General features: G+C 40.6%; 2 protein-coding genes across 2 annotated transcripts; one reads left to right on the forward strand and one right to left on the reverse strand.

Annotated features, from left to right (window-relative positions):
- The first annotated feature begins 271 nt into the window (after window positions 1-271).
- Window positions 272-6127, forward strand: bcl6ab (BCL6A transcription repressor b). The gene is made up of 9 exons (XM_019258985.2): window positions 272-399; window positions 2042-2213; window positions 2420-2641; window positions 2728-3600; window positions 3705-3835; window positions 3945-4112; window positions 4206-4336; window positions 4443-4580; window positions 4803-6127. Exons 1-9 carry the CDS (start codon window positions 369-371, stop codon window positions 4944-4946), a joined length of 2010 nt encoding a protein of 669 aa, XP_019114530.2. The 5' UTR covers window positions 272-368; the 3' UTR covers window positions 4947-6127.
- Window positions 6128-6723: 596 nt separating this feature from the next.
- Window positions 6724-13436, reverse strand: cmpk (cytidylate kinase). Its single transcript, XM_019258983.2, has 6 exons — window positions 13164-13436; window positions 11786-11932; window positions 10383-10535; window positions 10201-10277; window positions 9805-9901; window positions 6724-7794 (listed from the first exon to the last, which is right to left on the reverse strand). The coding sequence occupies exons 1-6, from the start codon at window positions 13305-13307 to the stop codon at window positions 7753-7755; spliced, it is 660 nt and encodes a 219-aa protein (XP_019114528.1). The 5' UTR covers window positions 13308-13436; the 3' UTR covers window positions 6724-7752.
- Between the last annotated feature and the right edge of the window lie 18 nt (window positions 13437-13454).

The following is a 13454-nucleotide window of genomic DNA, read 5'->3' on the forward strand; positions in this document are numbered from 1 at the left end:
AACTGTTCCTTGCACCTCAGGTAGGTTTACAGCGACAACATGCTCTCATATTCCCCACGGTATTTATAACTCGGTCAGCTGACCTTGCACTTGGACTAATCCACCACATAGGGAGCTCAACTCAGTACGAAACAACCCTTATTTCAAGTCTTAAACACTTTCCACATCGGTATTGTAAATATATGTGATTACTGATTTTAATTCAGCACACGTGAGTTGTATTGTACGATATTAACGACGCGAGGGGGGGAGTTGGCGCAGATGTCTGTGTGCGGCTCCCCCGCCCCGCAGATAATGGTGCGCTCCTGTGTTGAAATTCCGAGAATTGAGCTGCAGTGTTTCTTAGAACTGGATTCTCAGAACTGGTGATGCTCAGAGTTTCGAGGAAACTTTTACAAGGTGACTTTTTTTTTCCTTTCCTATTTTCTCAGCATTAGGTCAGAAGTGTAGTGAAGTAGCAGATGTGCACATGTGGCTGCCTCGGCTGCTCATGTGGCCGGATGCTTTTCAAATGTTTTTGTTGTTTTTGGTGAATGGTTTCAGCTAAACAGTAATAGTGAACTAACAGAGGATTATGATAACTGTGCTGCTGCTGCTGCTGCTGCTGCTGTGTTTGACTGTCTTATTTTGGACGGAAGTGTGATGGGCTGTGTGCGGATTTCACCTCCTAACTTTAAGCTTTATCAGCTCCCTAGGCTGAAAACAACCTGCCCGTGTTTTTAAGGCGACATTAACCTTGAGTTTAAAGGCAGCCGCCTTCAGTCATAGCCTTTTTATTCCACTTTGATATGATAAAGAGTGATATTTATTGCACTGTTTGTCCAAGTTTAAAGCCTGTCTGTCAGACGTGCAAAAAGTGGCGCAACAGGATAGGTCGGTCTGGTTTAGTTATTTTCTCTCTGCGCACATATCTGCTGTGGAGAAACACTTGTTTTCACTTCAGAAATGTCTCCAGATTAAAGGCGATAACCTCTCCCCTTTTCAGTTTTTAACCGAGCCAACACTCTAAGAAACATAATTAACATTTAAACACAGTCCCAGACACGACGGCTTAACACACTTTATCTAAACTTGAACGGACTTGTGCTGGCCTGCTCGGTAGCTTTTTTTTTTTTTTTTACAGTCGAAGTTATGCTGCTTAACAACTAACCACTCCTTGAAATCACATCCCACGAAATCACATCGCCTCAGTTTAGTCTTTTTTTTGTGTGTGTGTGTGTGGTTTAGAAAATAACATTAGAAATGAGTTTAGCAGCAGGGGAGTAAATGTTAATGGGTTAAATGAGATGAGTTCTACTTATGTCGGGGAACAGGAAACCTCTCTGTGTACTGGCAATCTAATCTGAGCAGCCAGGACGGAATGTGCTCAACGTCAAACACGTTTACAATCTACAGGCTGCCTCAGTCTGCTGCCCTCTTGCACCATGTCACACTCACATTTCAAACCTTTTCCACGTCGGGCATGGGTCATTGTGCTCGCACATACATGTATTGTCGCCTCAGAATTAATCAAAGTTGTTCTAAGTCTTGACCGACTAAAAACAAAATCAGTTTTTCAGTGATAACAAACTATCTCGTATGTAATAACGCCACTATTACGGCTCGGTAAGCAGTAAGGCATGGGTCAGAAAAGGTTTTAGTGGAGCCTACCTTTTTTATGTTTCCCTTTGCAAGGACGCCTCCTCCTGATAAAAAGCAGTCAAGGCACTTGTTGGTTTCAAAACCTGTTTTGATTGTGAACCCCTGCAGGCAGGTGGCTCATAGTATGAGCATGATTTGAAGTGTGTAATCATCCGCTTGCATGACATTTATATATCATTTACTAATTATGATTAAGTTCATTGTGGCATTTTTGCATTTTTTTGTCATTTATAATCGTGTTATATTGTGTATATGTCATTATTATTATTTAGTAGTAAAGTAATGTAACTTGTAACTGCACCTGTGCCAATATTCACATTTTTATATCCACATATGTGCACCTCTCTTGTTTCTTTTTCTGTAGCCACTTTATTAAATGTTTGATTCTGCCCTTGCTCAGGTTTTGACAGCATGGCCACAACTGCAGATGGCTGCATTCAATTTACACGCCATGCAGGCGACGTCCTGCTCAACTTCAACCGCCTCCGCAGCAGGAACATCCTGACTGATGTCACCATACAGGTGGACGGACAGAATTTTCATGCTCACAAGGCAATCTTGGTGGCCTGCAGGTACACACCATCACATTCACTTTCTTTTTTTTAAATTCACTGTCCATGATGAAGGGACACTATTTTTGGGACCATATTTAACTTTTAATTTTTTTTATTTCAGTGAATCACTGACACAGCCCAATTTCATTTAATTTTCAGTAGTTAATGACTCTAGTCTGTACATGTGTTCACACTGTATCCCCCTCTCTCCTGTTTTCTTTCAGTGGCTTCTTTTATTCTGTGTTCATGGATCCCGAGAACGCAGACCTTAGTGCCATCAGTTTAGACCCCAAAGTGGACCCTCTGGGTTTCTCCATCCTGCTGGACTTTATGTACACGTCCTGTCTGGACCTTAAGGACAGTCTGGCCCTGGTCACCATGAACACAGCCATCTACCTCCAGATGGAACATGTGGCCGACACCTGCCACAGGTTCATCAAGTCCAGGTAAAGGAAAATAGAAAATGTGACACTGTAATGTCTTGGTAAAAGTGGAAGATCTGAGTTTAACTTGTCGTTTATGCTTCTTGCAGGCAACAGTCGGTGAATATTGAAGAGGTACAGATTAACTCATTACATCTGGCTGAAGAGAGCCCTGCTTCAAGGGTTGTTGATGAAAAAGAGCCAGACTTTCAGAACAACCACACATCAACCTCATCCCCTTCCCAGGAGTGCAGGGGCTACATCCCCAATGTTTTCAGGGGGATCAACACCTCTGGCTCCTATCATGTCTACGGTGACCTCCATGCCGTTGCTGGAAAGATGGAAGGTTCCCATAAAGTTGGTGATCTACCTAGAGGAGGGGCCTCGTCCCAGAAACGATGCTCACAGGTACCCAGCACTAATATGGCTCACAATGAGTCCATTACCATCATATCCCACCCTGTGCCACGCCTCTCCAGTTTCCCTACCAGTATCATCCGATCGGCAACAGCCTACGGGAGCCTTCAAAGACCTGACACTCCCATGGAGGAAGACAGTATTCAGCATCCACAGACGAGCTGCTTAAGATTGTCTCCAGGATTTATCAAAGGTGTGATTTGTAGCCCTCAAAGCCCCCTCAGGTCTGACTGCCAGCCCAACTCGCCCACCGAGTCCAACAGCAGCAAAAACGCGACACTGAGCCTCAAACAGCCCTCAGACTGTCCCAAAGACACCAAGGCCCGCAACTGGAAGAAGTACAAGTTGATCGTTATGAACCAAGCTCCTGACGAGAATGACAAGGAGGTTCAGGGAGGCGACATTGAAGCTACAGCCATGTCCCCAACACAGAGCCCCTACAGGAGTGGTGCAGCAGATGGACACAGTGAGGTTCAGGCAGAAGAGGGAGCCAGAGAAGACCGAGAAGAAATCCTCATGTCTCAGAGTTTCGACAGCTGCAGCAGTAGCACCTGTAGCAGCATCAGGTACAACTCAGGCTCAACTGTGATAACTGTAAACTCCCATATAAATCCGTTAAAGGGAAGAACTTTGCCTTCTATTAACCCTGTGTTTGTCTTTTTATGTGCAGCCACCGCAGATGTTCCTCCTGTGGCTGTGACAGCCCTCGTTGTATGGAAAAGGGTCACCTTTCTCCTGACTCATACAGCAGAGATGACACCACAAAACTACACTCAGAGTATTCCTCCTCCTTCAGCTGTGGTAAGTGGACTCACACAAGTGCCACACTATTTGCCTATATTTAAATAATAACCACTAAACAACCGAGGTGTTTTTACATTTGCATTGATTTTATTGCTTCCTCCTACAGAAAACAACACCTACTTCTGCAATGGTTGTGACTCCAAGTTCACTGAGGAAGATTCCCTGAAAGACCACATGGTCCAGGTCCACAGTGACAAGCCATACAAGTGTGACTGCTGCCAGGCTGCCTTCCGCTACAAAGGCAACCTGGCCAGCCACAAGACTGTCCACACCGGTAAGATTAATCATTCCATTCCAAGTACCATCAAGTTGACTTCATAGATGTGACTGTTTCATTAATTACACCACCTGCTGATCTAACTTCCAGGTGCAAAACCCTACCACTGCAACATCTGCGGTGCCCAGTTCAACCGACCTGCCAACCTCAAGACCCACACCCGCATCCACTCTGGAGAAAAGCCATATAAGTGTGAGACATGCGGCTCCAGATTTGTCCAGGTGAGTTAAGAAAATTATTACATCTTCAGGAAAGCTTTGCTGACATTAAACTTCTAGACGCCTTTTAAGTGTATATATTTAAATCCATGTTGTCGTTTTTCACCAGGTGGCCCATCTTCGCGCCCATGTCTTAATTCACACAGGAGAGAAGCCGTATCCTTGTGATATCTGCGGAACTCACTTCCGCCACCTTCAGACGCTCAAGAGCCACATGCGCATTCACACCGGAGAGAAGCCTTATCATGTAAGCTTTTCCTAGTGGCAATACACACACGTACAAACGTCTTATCCGCTGTGTCTGCTGGCTAAAAGGAGAATAATCCCTTCTCTGCCATGATCCATGTGCCTATCAATAGTTATTAAGTCCTGTGTGGTAATCCTGAAGAGCTATGAAGTATAGCTGTGAGGGTTGAGGGGTTCAACTGTTTCAGAAAATGGTACTAAATTATTCTTATTTTTCCTCCAGTGTGAAAAATGTGACCTTCACTTCAGACACAAGAGTCAGCTGAGGCTTCACCTCCGACAGAAGCACGGCGCGGTCACAAACACCAAGGCTCAATATCGCAGGACTCCCAGCAGCATCATCACAGGCCTGCTGACCTCTTGCTGATCCTGCTGCAGTCCTGCTGGATTTTTTGTTTTCCTTGTGCATCGGCTGCCATGTTAAAAGATTTTTATTTTTTACAAACCAGTACTTAAATAGTATATATAGTATGCCCTTTATGCATTTGTATATGATGCTCATTACTTTATGTGAGCTCTTTGGTATTTCAAAGATTGTTTATGCTTTTGTTGTGAATGTCTAACAACAGAATGTACATTTTGAATGTGAATCTGAGCTGACATCTCTCTGTTTTATTGGTGTCAGCTTTGAAGGACAGTCCTCTTTCTCATTCGAATTAATAATCACTGTTACAGTTTGGCTTTAGATACTGGTATGAATTTGACCAGTAACACGGTCACAATTTATGCAGTTATTTTTTATTGTGTTAGGTTTGTAAATAAGATAATATATATTTTCAGATTGCCATCTGCTGGCAGAGTACGAATACATTTAGTTTGTTTTTCTTACATGCAGTGAGCTTCACTTCCTGTCAATAACACAAGGGCTTGTTATTTTGTCATTTCATCGTTTTGTGGTACGTATTGTAATGTGCGTTGTCGTTCGCTTGAAAAAGTATTTTCTTATTTTTCCCCAATAATTTCTAAGCTCCTTTTGGTATTTTGCACATACTCATAATGCTGTACTTCATATATTTTCATACTTTTCATTCAAATATTTCTACTTAAAATGTTCCTGACATGTTTGAAAATGTATGTTAAACCCCCAAGCCCAGCTTTTGCTGTTCTCTTATTTATATTCTAACTTTTCTTTGCTGTATTGTATTACATTTTGGTGCTGCAATGATCCATTTTCAAAAGTGGGGGGAAAAAAGTTGAAAAATGTTATCTAGCCTTGTGTATTATAGTGCACTCGTACAAACTGGTATATTCATAGTGCCTTACATTCACAGTTTTCTATTGGCTACTCCCCAAAACTATTAATATGTTCAAGTTTGACAACATGAAAGTCCCTGTAATTATAGATTGCTTTTGTGATCTATTTCACATCTGGTACGTTGCCCTATTGTCAAGTGCATGCATGTCAGGTACTGTTGTTTTGGAAGCTAATAGTCTGTTGTATGTAGCTCTTAAAATGCAGATACACCAGGCCTCAAGCTTAAAAATGCTCAGGAATATTAGTAATATGTAAGCAAATGTCTTTGTAACTGCAGAATATAAATATATATATATATATAAGATATATATCTATAGATATATAATATATAATTATATATATAAAGACATAAAAATAAAATTTACGTTATGTAGCACATGTTGCAACAATTGTGTATATGTGTGTGCATTATTATAATTAATACCATGGCTTTAGACAGATTTTTATACATGCTAACCTTCCTATGGCTCCCTCTGGTGTTCACTCAATCACTATGGAGGTTGTAGTTTGCAGTGGTGTTAAACTGGGCTGTATTATATTAAGAGGGGTATTTTGGCCACCCTATTTACACACATGAGAGGGCCATAATATACCTCTCAATGTAATGCAGTCCAGTTAAACAAGACTGTAATAATAGTAAACACATAAGTTAAATTAATACCTCTCTGATAGCGTCAACAAAAATTAAGAAGTTCTAAGCATTGTAAAAGTAGAGTATATGGCAAAGTTGTTGTATTGAATCACGTATCAGTATGCCTAATGAAGTGGAAGTAGAGATATGGATATATGATAAAATGTAGATTTGTAGGCGTAAATTAGACATGTATATCCACATTATTTTATATATGTAATTTCAGTATCTGTTTTATTACTAAATATAGTCAAAATATTTATTTCAGAGTTTATTTATTGAGTCATTTTTCATCCTCCATGTGATCAAATTACACTGCGATGTCAAGCGCCCCCTGTTGGCTGATAAGGAAGAAAGATACCAAGTGCATGGGGTTTTGTGAATTTTTAAAATCTTGTATACCAACAGCAGTTGATCTGCTAAAATCAATGTATGTAGACTACACTATACTTATATACGACAAAAGAAAGCATATACCATAAAAACAGGTGACCCTCACAAAGTATTGCATAAAGATTCAACATTAATTAATTAACAAAAGAAAAAATCAGTCATTGCTTTTACTTGTAACTTTGCCACTCCCTCCTTCAAGTAGATACAGTACAGATTAAACAAAATCATCATTTTTATCTTCCTCTTTTCTCATGGACTAGTCCCAAATCTCATAGCAGTGATGAAGCACATCGAGGTGTTCTGGTATAGTAACAATGAGCCATAACAGAAACATATACCAGTAACTTCTACATGGCACATGAGCAATGGGTCGTGCATGTATAGTGCTGTCTATTAAACATGAGACAGATGTTTTATGCATTTTATTTGGAGGCTGTTGGCTTGATTTTGTCAGGTCTGTCGTCATCAGGTCAAACAACTATTTGGTCTGAAGCAGTATGCGTGCTTCCAGTGACGTGATGAAGACATTAGTAATATAGTGTATACCTTTCTCAGAGGTTTCCAGAACTAGAAGTGTCTTTGATTGACAAAAGTCAAACTAAAATGATCAATTTGTTCCAGGCCTCTAACTATGGTGAAAGGCTGTTGCTGTGAGTTCTTCTGGACATTAACTAAGTTGATCACAAGTAGCTGCGTTGTACCCTCTTCATTCATACCAATACATATTCTACACACATAGAAACAAACAGTGCAGCATTTACAAAAAGAGATGGACAACAACAAGAAAAAAAAGAAGTAATCAAAAGTAAAAATATGAATGACATAGTGTACTTGCAGTTGATAAAAAGAAAAGTACTAAAAAGGTCAATGAATGTTGTTGGCAGCTGGAAAAAGTCAACCCTCTTTGTCTAGGATGATTTTCACATCAGCAAACACCTGAGAGAGAAAAACAGGTGAGATGAGACACAAACAAAGACTGTATTTCAAACATTTCATTGTAGGCATCATCCTGAATACAGGCAACTCATTTACTCATTGCTGAGATTTGGGGATGAAGTGACACAGCCATAAACTACTTTACTATGGACAGGTTTTAATTGAATTCTCATTTGAAGGAGATCATCTGATGTAAAGCTGCAACCAAGGTTTTTTTTTAATTTAATTTCTTTAATCAATCACAAATCACAATTTCTTACAGCTCAAGGCAACTGTTGATCACATCAAAATACAAAAATTCTTCATTTTCAATGAACCAGTGAAGTTGAGTGAGTTGCTGGATCAATTAATTGTTTGAAGTACTGTAGTACTTATTTGGGAGTGAAAAACAAGTATAAATACCAAAAGGTCACATTGTTCTTTTTTGTGACATAACAGTAAAGGTCTGGAAAGTTAATATATAAACCAGTAAAGTTTTCTGCTAAATTGACTTTCACAACTATAACAAGGAAAATGCCAACAACTTTTTGTTTCCGGAGGACGTGTACCCCAGTGTTTTGAGTGAAGGTCCTGTGTGCGATCCATTCATCCACCACAACAGTTGCTATTGCTACTGAAGTACATCACTTGACTTCCTAAAAGGGGTTGACAAACTTCTCTTCTTGTACAATCTGCGATCTTAAATGTGAGCACAGTGAAACTTTCTCCCTTAAATAGATGAATATAAAAGTAACCTTCTAGTGTCAAACTGCCCATGTATCATTATGCACAAGTTCAAGCAACCCCCATAAAATAACAGATGCTCCAGCTCAACTCTCCTGATGTTTCCCGATACAGTATACTGCTACAAACTATAGCTGCTGTTAGCTAATGTTTGCTCAGTTTGTTAGTCAGGCTGCCTGGACTGTAAATTCAGAGCACCGGGGGGAGTGTTAGTAGCTTTTAAGACCATGAGAAGAAGTTTTCAGGCTCAGGCTGCAGGGTAATGCAGATGGAGAGTGGAGCCGCCAGAATTACTGGTGCGGGAAATACAGACAGGACTCAGCAGCCTCTATGGTCATAATGACAGAGACGAAGAGACCGAGGGTGATGTTGACTGAGGAAGCTAAGAAAAGAAAAGAGTGAATGAGCAAGAAGCTGCCAGATAAGAGTAAATCTGGGATTGATTTTTAGTCGTTGGCAAGAGCTTTGTGTAAAGTAAATGGCTGACTCGGAGCTGGGCTTCTTACCGTTAGACTAGTAAGTGATATGAACTGGCTGCTATGCTACTTGTTTGATGTTTGGCTGTAATCAAGGTTGTCGACTTGCTAGTTTCTGGTCATAAGTTATGATCACCATATTTATGACGCATCCTTAAGTGAAGGGGGACCTAAAATCTGCCTGGTTGCTGTTTTTCCTAATGGACAGAGTCACTCAATCCCCAGAGCTCATTGACAATTAATGGCAAGTAAAAAGGTTTTAATTGAAAGGAGTGATGGCCAAAAAAATGACATCCAAGTTGCAAAAAACTTAAAATAAACAAAACCAAACTGTTACGATCGTTCCTAGTCGAGGTGGTGCAACGTCAACATCAGAGTCTGTGACGCCACCTTTGCTTTTGAGGTGATGTTCTTTCTTTTTATCCAGTAGCCAGCATATAAACTACATCTTAAGGCATTTCCACTTTGGCTTCGACATATTACAGCTTTCCTACCTTTTTTATCATTTGGTCCATCCATCATTAAAATCCCTCACACCCAGACTTCAAGGCTATGTTTAACTGCCTTACGTGGCAGTTCTTCCAACAGCCATGAAACAAAAAAAAGATCGACTGTGGACAGTAGTGGAAATTTCCTCACGTTTCTGATGATTACGTACTTGTTTGTGCTGACTGACTGTTTCTCAGGCCATCACTCTCTGCTGTGGAGAATGCTACTTGCTTAGCATGTCCTCCCTGGCTCCGCCCACCCAAAACATCCCTTCAGAGACATTCATAAATGTTTACCTACAGTCATGATGCCATTTACTCACCTCATCCACAGAACGCGAGGCGTCTACAGTGCGCACCTTGCCAAGTTTCTCATAAAGGTCAATAATTGGTCGTGTAGACTGCAGGTAGGTTTGGATTCTGCATCAAAGAAAAATATGTCTGGTTATTGGGGTCAGATGACACAGGGGACTCAAAGGAGACACAAATTAGGTCAAAAACACAAGTGCGGGTATCCAACAGTCAGCTAAATGGGTCAGACAAATCTATACCGATCAGATAAGCTTGTTGTACCTTGTTACAGATAGACAGAAATCAGTACATAAAAATCAATTTGTGGAAAAAGGCAGCAGTAGACACATGCAGGAACTATAGTCGTGGTACAGTCTATGTGGTTCGATACTGTCAAAGTCCAAAGGATTTAGTTAGTGCTAGACAACCTTTTCTCCAAGCTTTCTCTGTTGTCATCTGTGCGCCCACTGCTCTTCCCTCTTTCTAGACATCTGTTGATGCAAACCTGTTGACAAATAAGACAGATCACATGCTCGGTGTAAAATGGCTCTGAGGATAGCAGTTCTCTGAATCTAAACAGTGAGCCAGTTTTGTGGTTTCCATGACTTACCTCGTTGCCACAGTCAAAGAAAAGCACAAATTTGACATCTGCTTTGCCTTCCATGGAAGAGTTCCAACCCTGAAGGTTGTCCTCGTTGCGAGGGAAGCCGTCTATGAGGAAGCGGAACTTTTTCTCATCTTTCTGCATGGTCTCTTCCATTGCCTTAAAAAGCAGAAAACAACAACAAACCTGAAATATTTCACTCATATTGTGAATTCATTGGAATAGCTTTTTCAGACAGTTTCAGTCCATGACACATATATTCTGCTCAATGCGCTGTGTAGAGGGCTGCAAAAAAACAAGTTGTACCGACAGCCTGAAAAACTGTACAACCGTGTTCAGTGCAGCTGTGATTCTGCTGTTTCATTAGTAACAATCCATGTCTGACATGACCTTGGATTGCTACCAACAAACTCCAGAAACAAAAACAGAGCTGCTAACTACTTAACTACTTACTTTGTCAATATTCTATCCTTTAGTCTTTCATGCCAAAAATACTGTGCAATGACAATTGCCATTCACAAGTTACCTGAGCCTAAAGTGATTGCAAACTATTTATCATGTCTGACCAACAGTCCAAAAACCCAAAACATTTTAATAAATGATATGAAAAAGGAAGAAAGAATAAAATGTTTTGTGTATTTACTTGATAAATTCTGCCAAAAATGTATCGATGTCACTGTTTAATATCACATTAATTAACTAATAGATCGGTTGTGTCAGTACTAAACAAGAGAAGTTCTACCAAGATACTGGCACAACTAGCCAAGCGAGTAGAATTAAATCTAAAGCATTTTTTGTGAAAACCTTTTATCAGAGTTGGGCCGAACAATTAATCAAAACATTATTGAAATCATAATATGGCCTAGTGCAATATTCTAATCACAGGAGCTGCAATTTCTTTGATAGAATAGTAACAAAAGGTCACAACATGCCACTGAATGAAGTACTGTGATGCTACAAAGATGCTCTGACATACAAAGCATGTCTTCATTATCCAGACAAAAAAAAGGACCATGCTTGTTTGGTACAGACGGCAAAAAAAATAAATAAATCATCATCATTTTTAGGTTTTGTTCATTAAAAATAAAATTCAAAATTGAAACTGTGACTCATATTACAACATCTGTCAAAATGATAAAAAAAATTACTTTTTGTATGTCGTTCAGCCCTAGATCAGAGTTAAAAAGTTTATAAGTTTATAAGTTTATATTTTCACATTTTGCAGTGGTCCTGTTTAAGTCCTGTATACATTAAATGACCTGTGTTATATTCAGTTTCTGCTAATAAATCCTCCTAAATCATACAAACAGATCCTGAGTAGTTTCTGACTTTCTAAAAAAAAAGAAATCTGGATTTGCCTCTTTCTAGGCAAACACAGACATGATTTAAAGCTTGTATTTGGTGCATACCTTCCTGAGTAAGTTGATGGTGATCTCTACAGGGACAATTTTACCCTCCTTGATGTAGTTGGCAATGAGCTGTCCAAACTCTGACCCCTCTCTAGCTCGCTCTTCCCTCAACAGGTCTCCAGCTGACAAATGGGTGTAGCCGTAGCCCTGAGAGACAAAAAAAGTACAAAGATTTTTTTCAATATGATAAGATTATCTCATGTGATAAAAGTGGTATCTCAGAGAAAAGCACTTTGAAACTTGCCATCAAAAGGCAACTCTTGGTGAAGAGAAAGTGACAGATGGTCTTTTTTGTTGTTGTTGTAGATTTCTATTAACTCTAAATCTCTGCATCTGAGAAGATAGAGTAAGTTCTTCTCACTGGCCCAGAAAGAAGTCGGTCCTTGTGTACTGAATGAAAAGAGCCTCTATGCAGAGCTGCCACTCAGGCATAACCGCTGTGCTTTAAGTATGGCAGCCAACACCCAGTAACATCCATAAACAGGAGTAGTTATAAAGCTTACTCATAACCAAATACACACACACACACACACACACACACACACACACACACACATGAAGAGTGTTCATGATTTTGACTTTCAGACAGCGATCAAAGCAGCGTCTTTGAGTTCTGGCTTCCCAAACTTTTTTTGGTGGTTTGTTAAAAATAACACGGTACTTCTCCGGTATGACATGTAATGCAGTGAAGAAATAAATCTTTAAAACTGGACTGTTTCCTTTTGCTTAGCATCAAACACGCTTAATCTAGTTTACAGGCATTTGCTCTCTTATTAATAACAGTCGAGCAGGTGAGTATCTGCAGCTGATCACACTTGTGAGTGCAGAAAGAAGAGACCAGAGGACATAAAGGGTGTCACTATGGTGTGACATCTGTCCACATCAACAGCATGTTTGTAAAGGCCAAGTGCACTGCAGACCTCCACTGATCATTGCATAACCTGAGCTGCATGCATGAGTCAATATAATGAGCATAGGGCTGCATCATGGAGCAAATGTCAACAGGCGGTCTCCTGCTGGCTCTGTTTGCCAAGCTATTAAGCAGACAGTCAATGTTTGCCAATTCATTCAAGTCCACGACATGAAATAGTGCTAAAATGATAAATATGTTTTATTTAAATGATCATGTGTTGCTCCAGCACAGGCTCATGAATGGTTATACTCTGTGTGGCTAACTAGCCAGCTGGCTAACACACCGGTTCATTTTAGAGGACAACCGGAAGTCGGTGTAATTTAGACATTACCTTATAAAAAAACGAGCTATTAAAAGGCACAAACACACCAGAATTAACTGGATACTATTTTCACCACGGCATGCTCACTCCTGACCATCAAACCCAGCAGTTTCCATTGTCCTTTCCCTCGCCATCCATCGTACCTCGACAATCCTGGAGCACTGGGTCCCTTTGCCGGCGCCAGGCCCGCCCAGCACGAACACAACCTGCGGCTTCATCATCAGCGACACCCGGTACAACAAGCTCGGAACCCTCTGAGACGCGACACCGAACAAGCGGCCGATCATAAACCAGGACTGGGAGGTACAGAAGTGCACCGGGCTGGGTGTGGGACAAGATGATATTGCGCCGAGCCGACCGGTGAATGCGTGTCAGTGTCGGTGGGTAGGAAGCCAAACGACACCACATCCGCTTTTCCCTCCAGCCGGCCAATG

This window comes from Larimichthys crocea, chromosome XII (assembly GCF_000972845.2).
Source record: "Larimichthys crocea isolate SSNF chromosome XII, L_crocea_2.0, whole genome shotgun sequence".
Classification (NCBI taxonomy): domain Eukaryota; kingdom Metazoa; phylum Chordata; class Actinopteri; family Sciaenidae; genus Larimichthys; species Larimichthys crocea.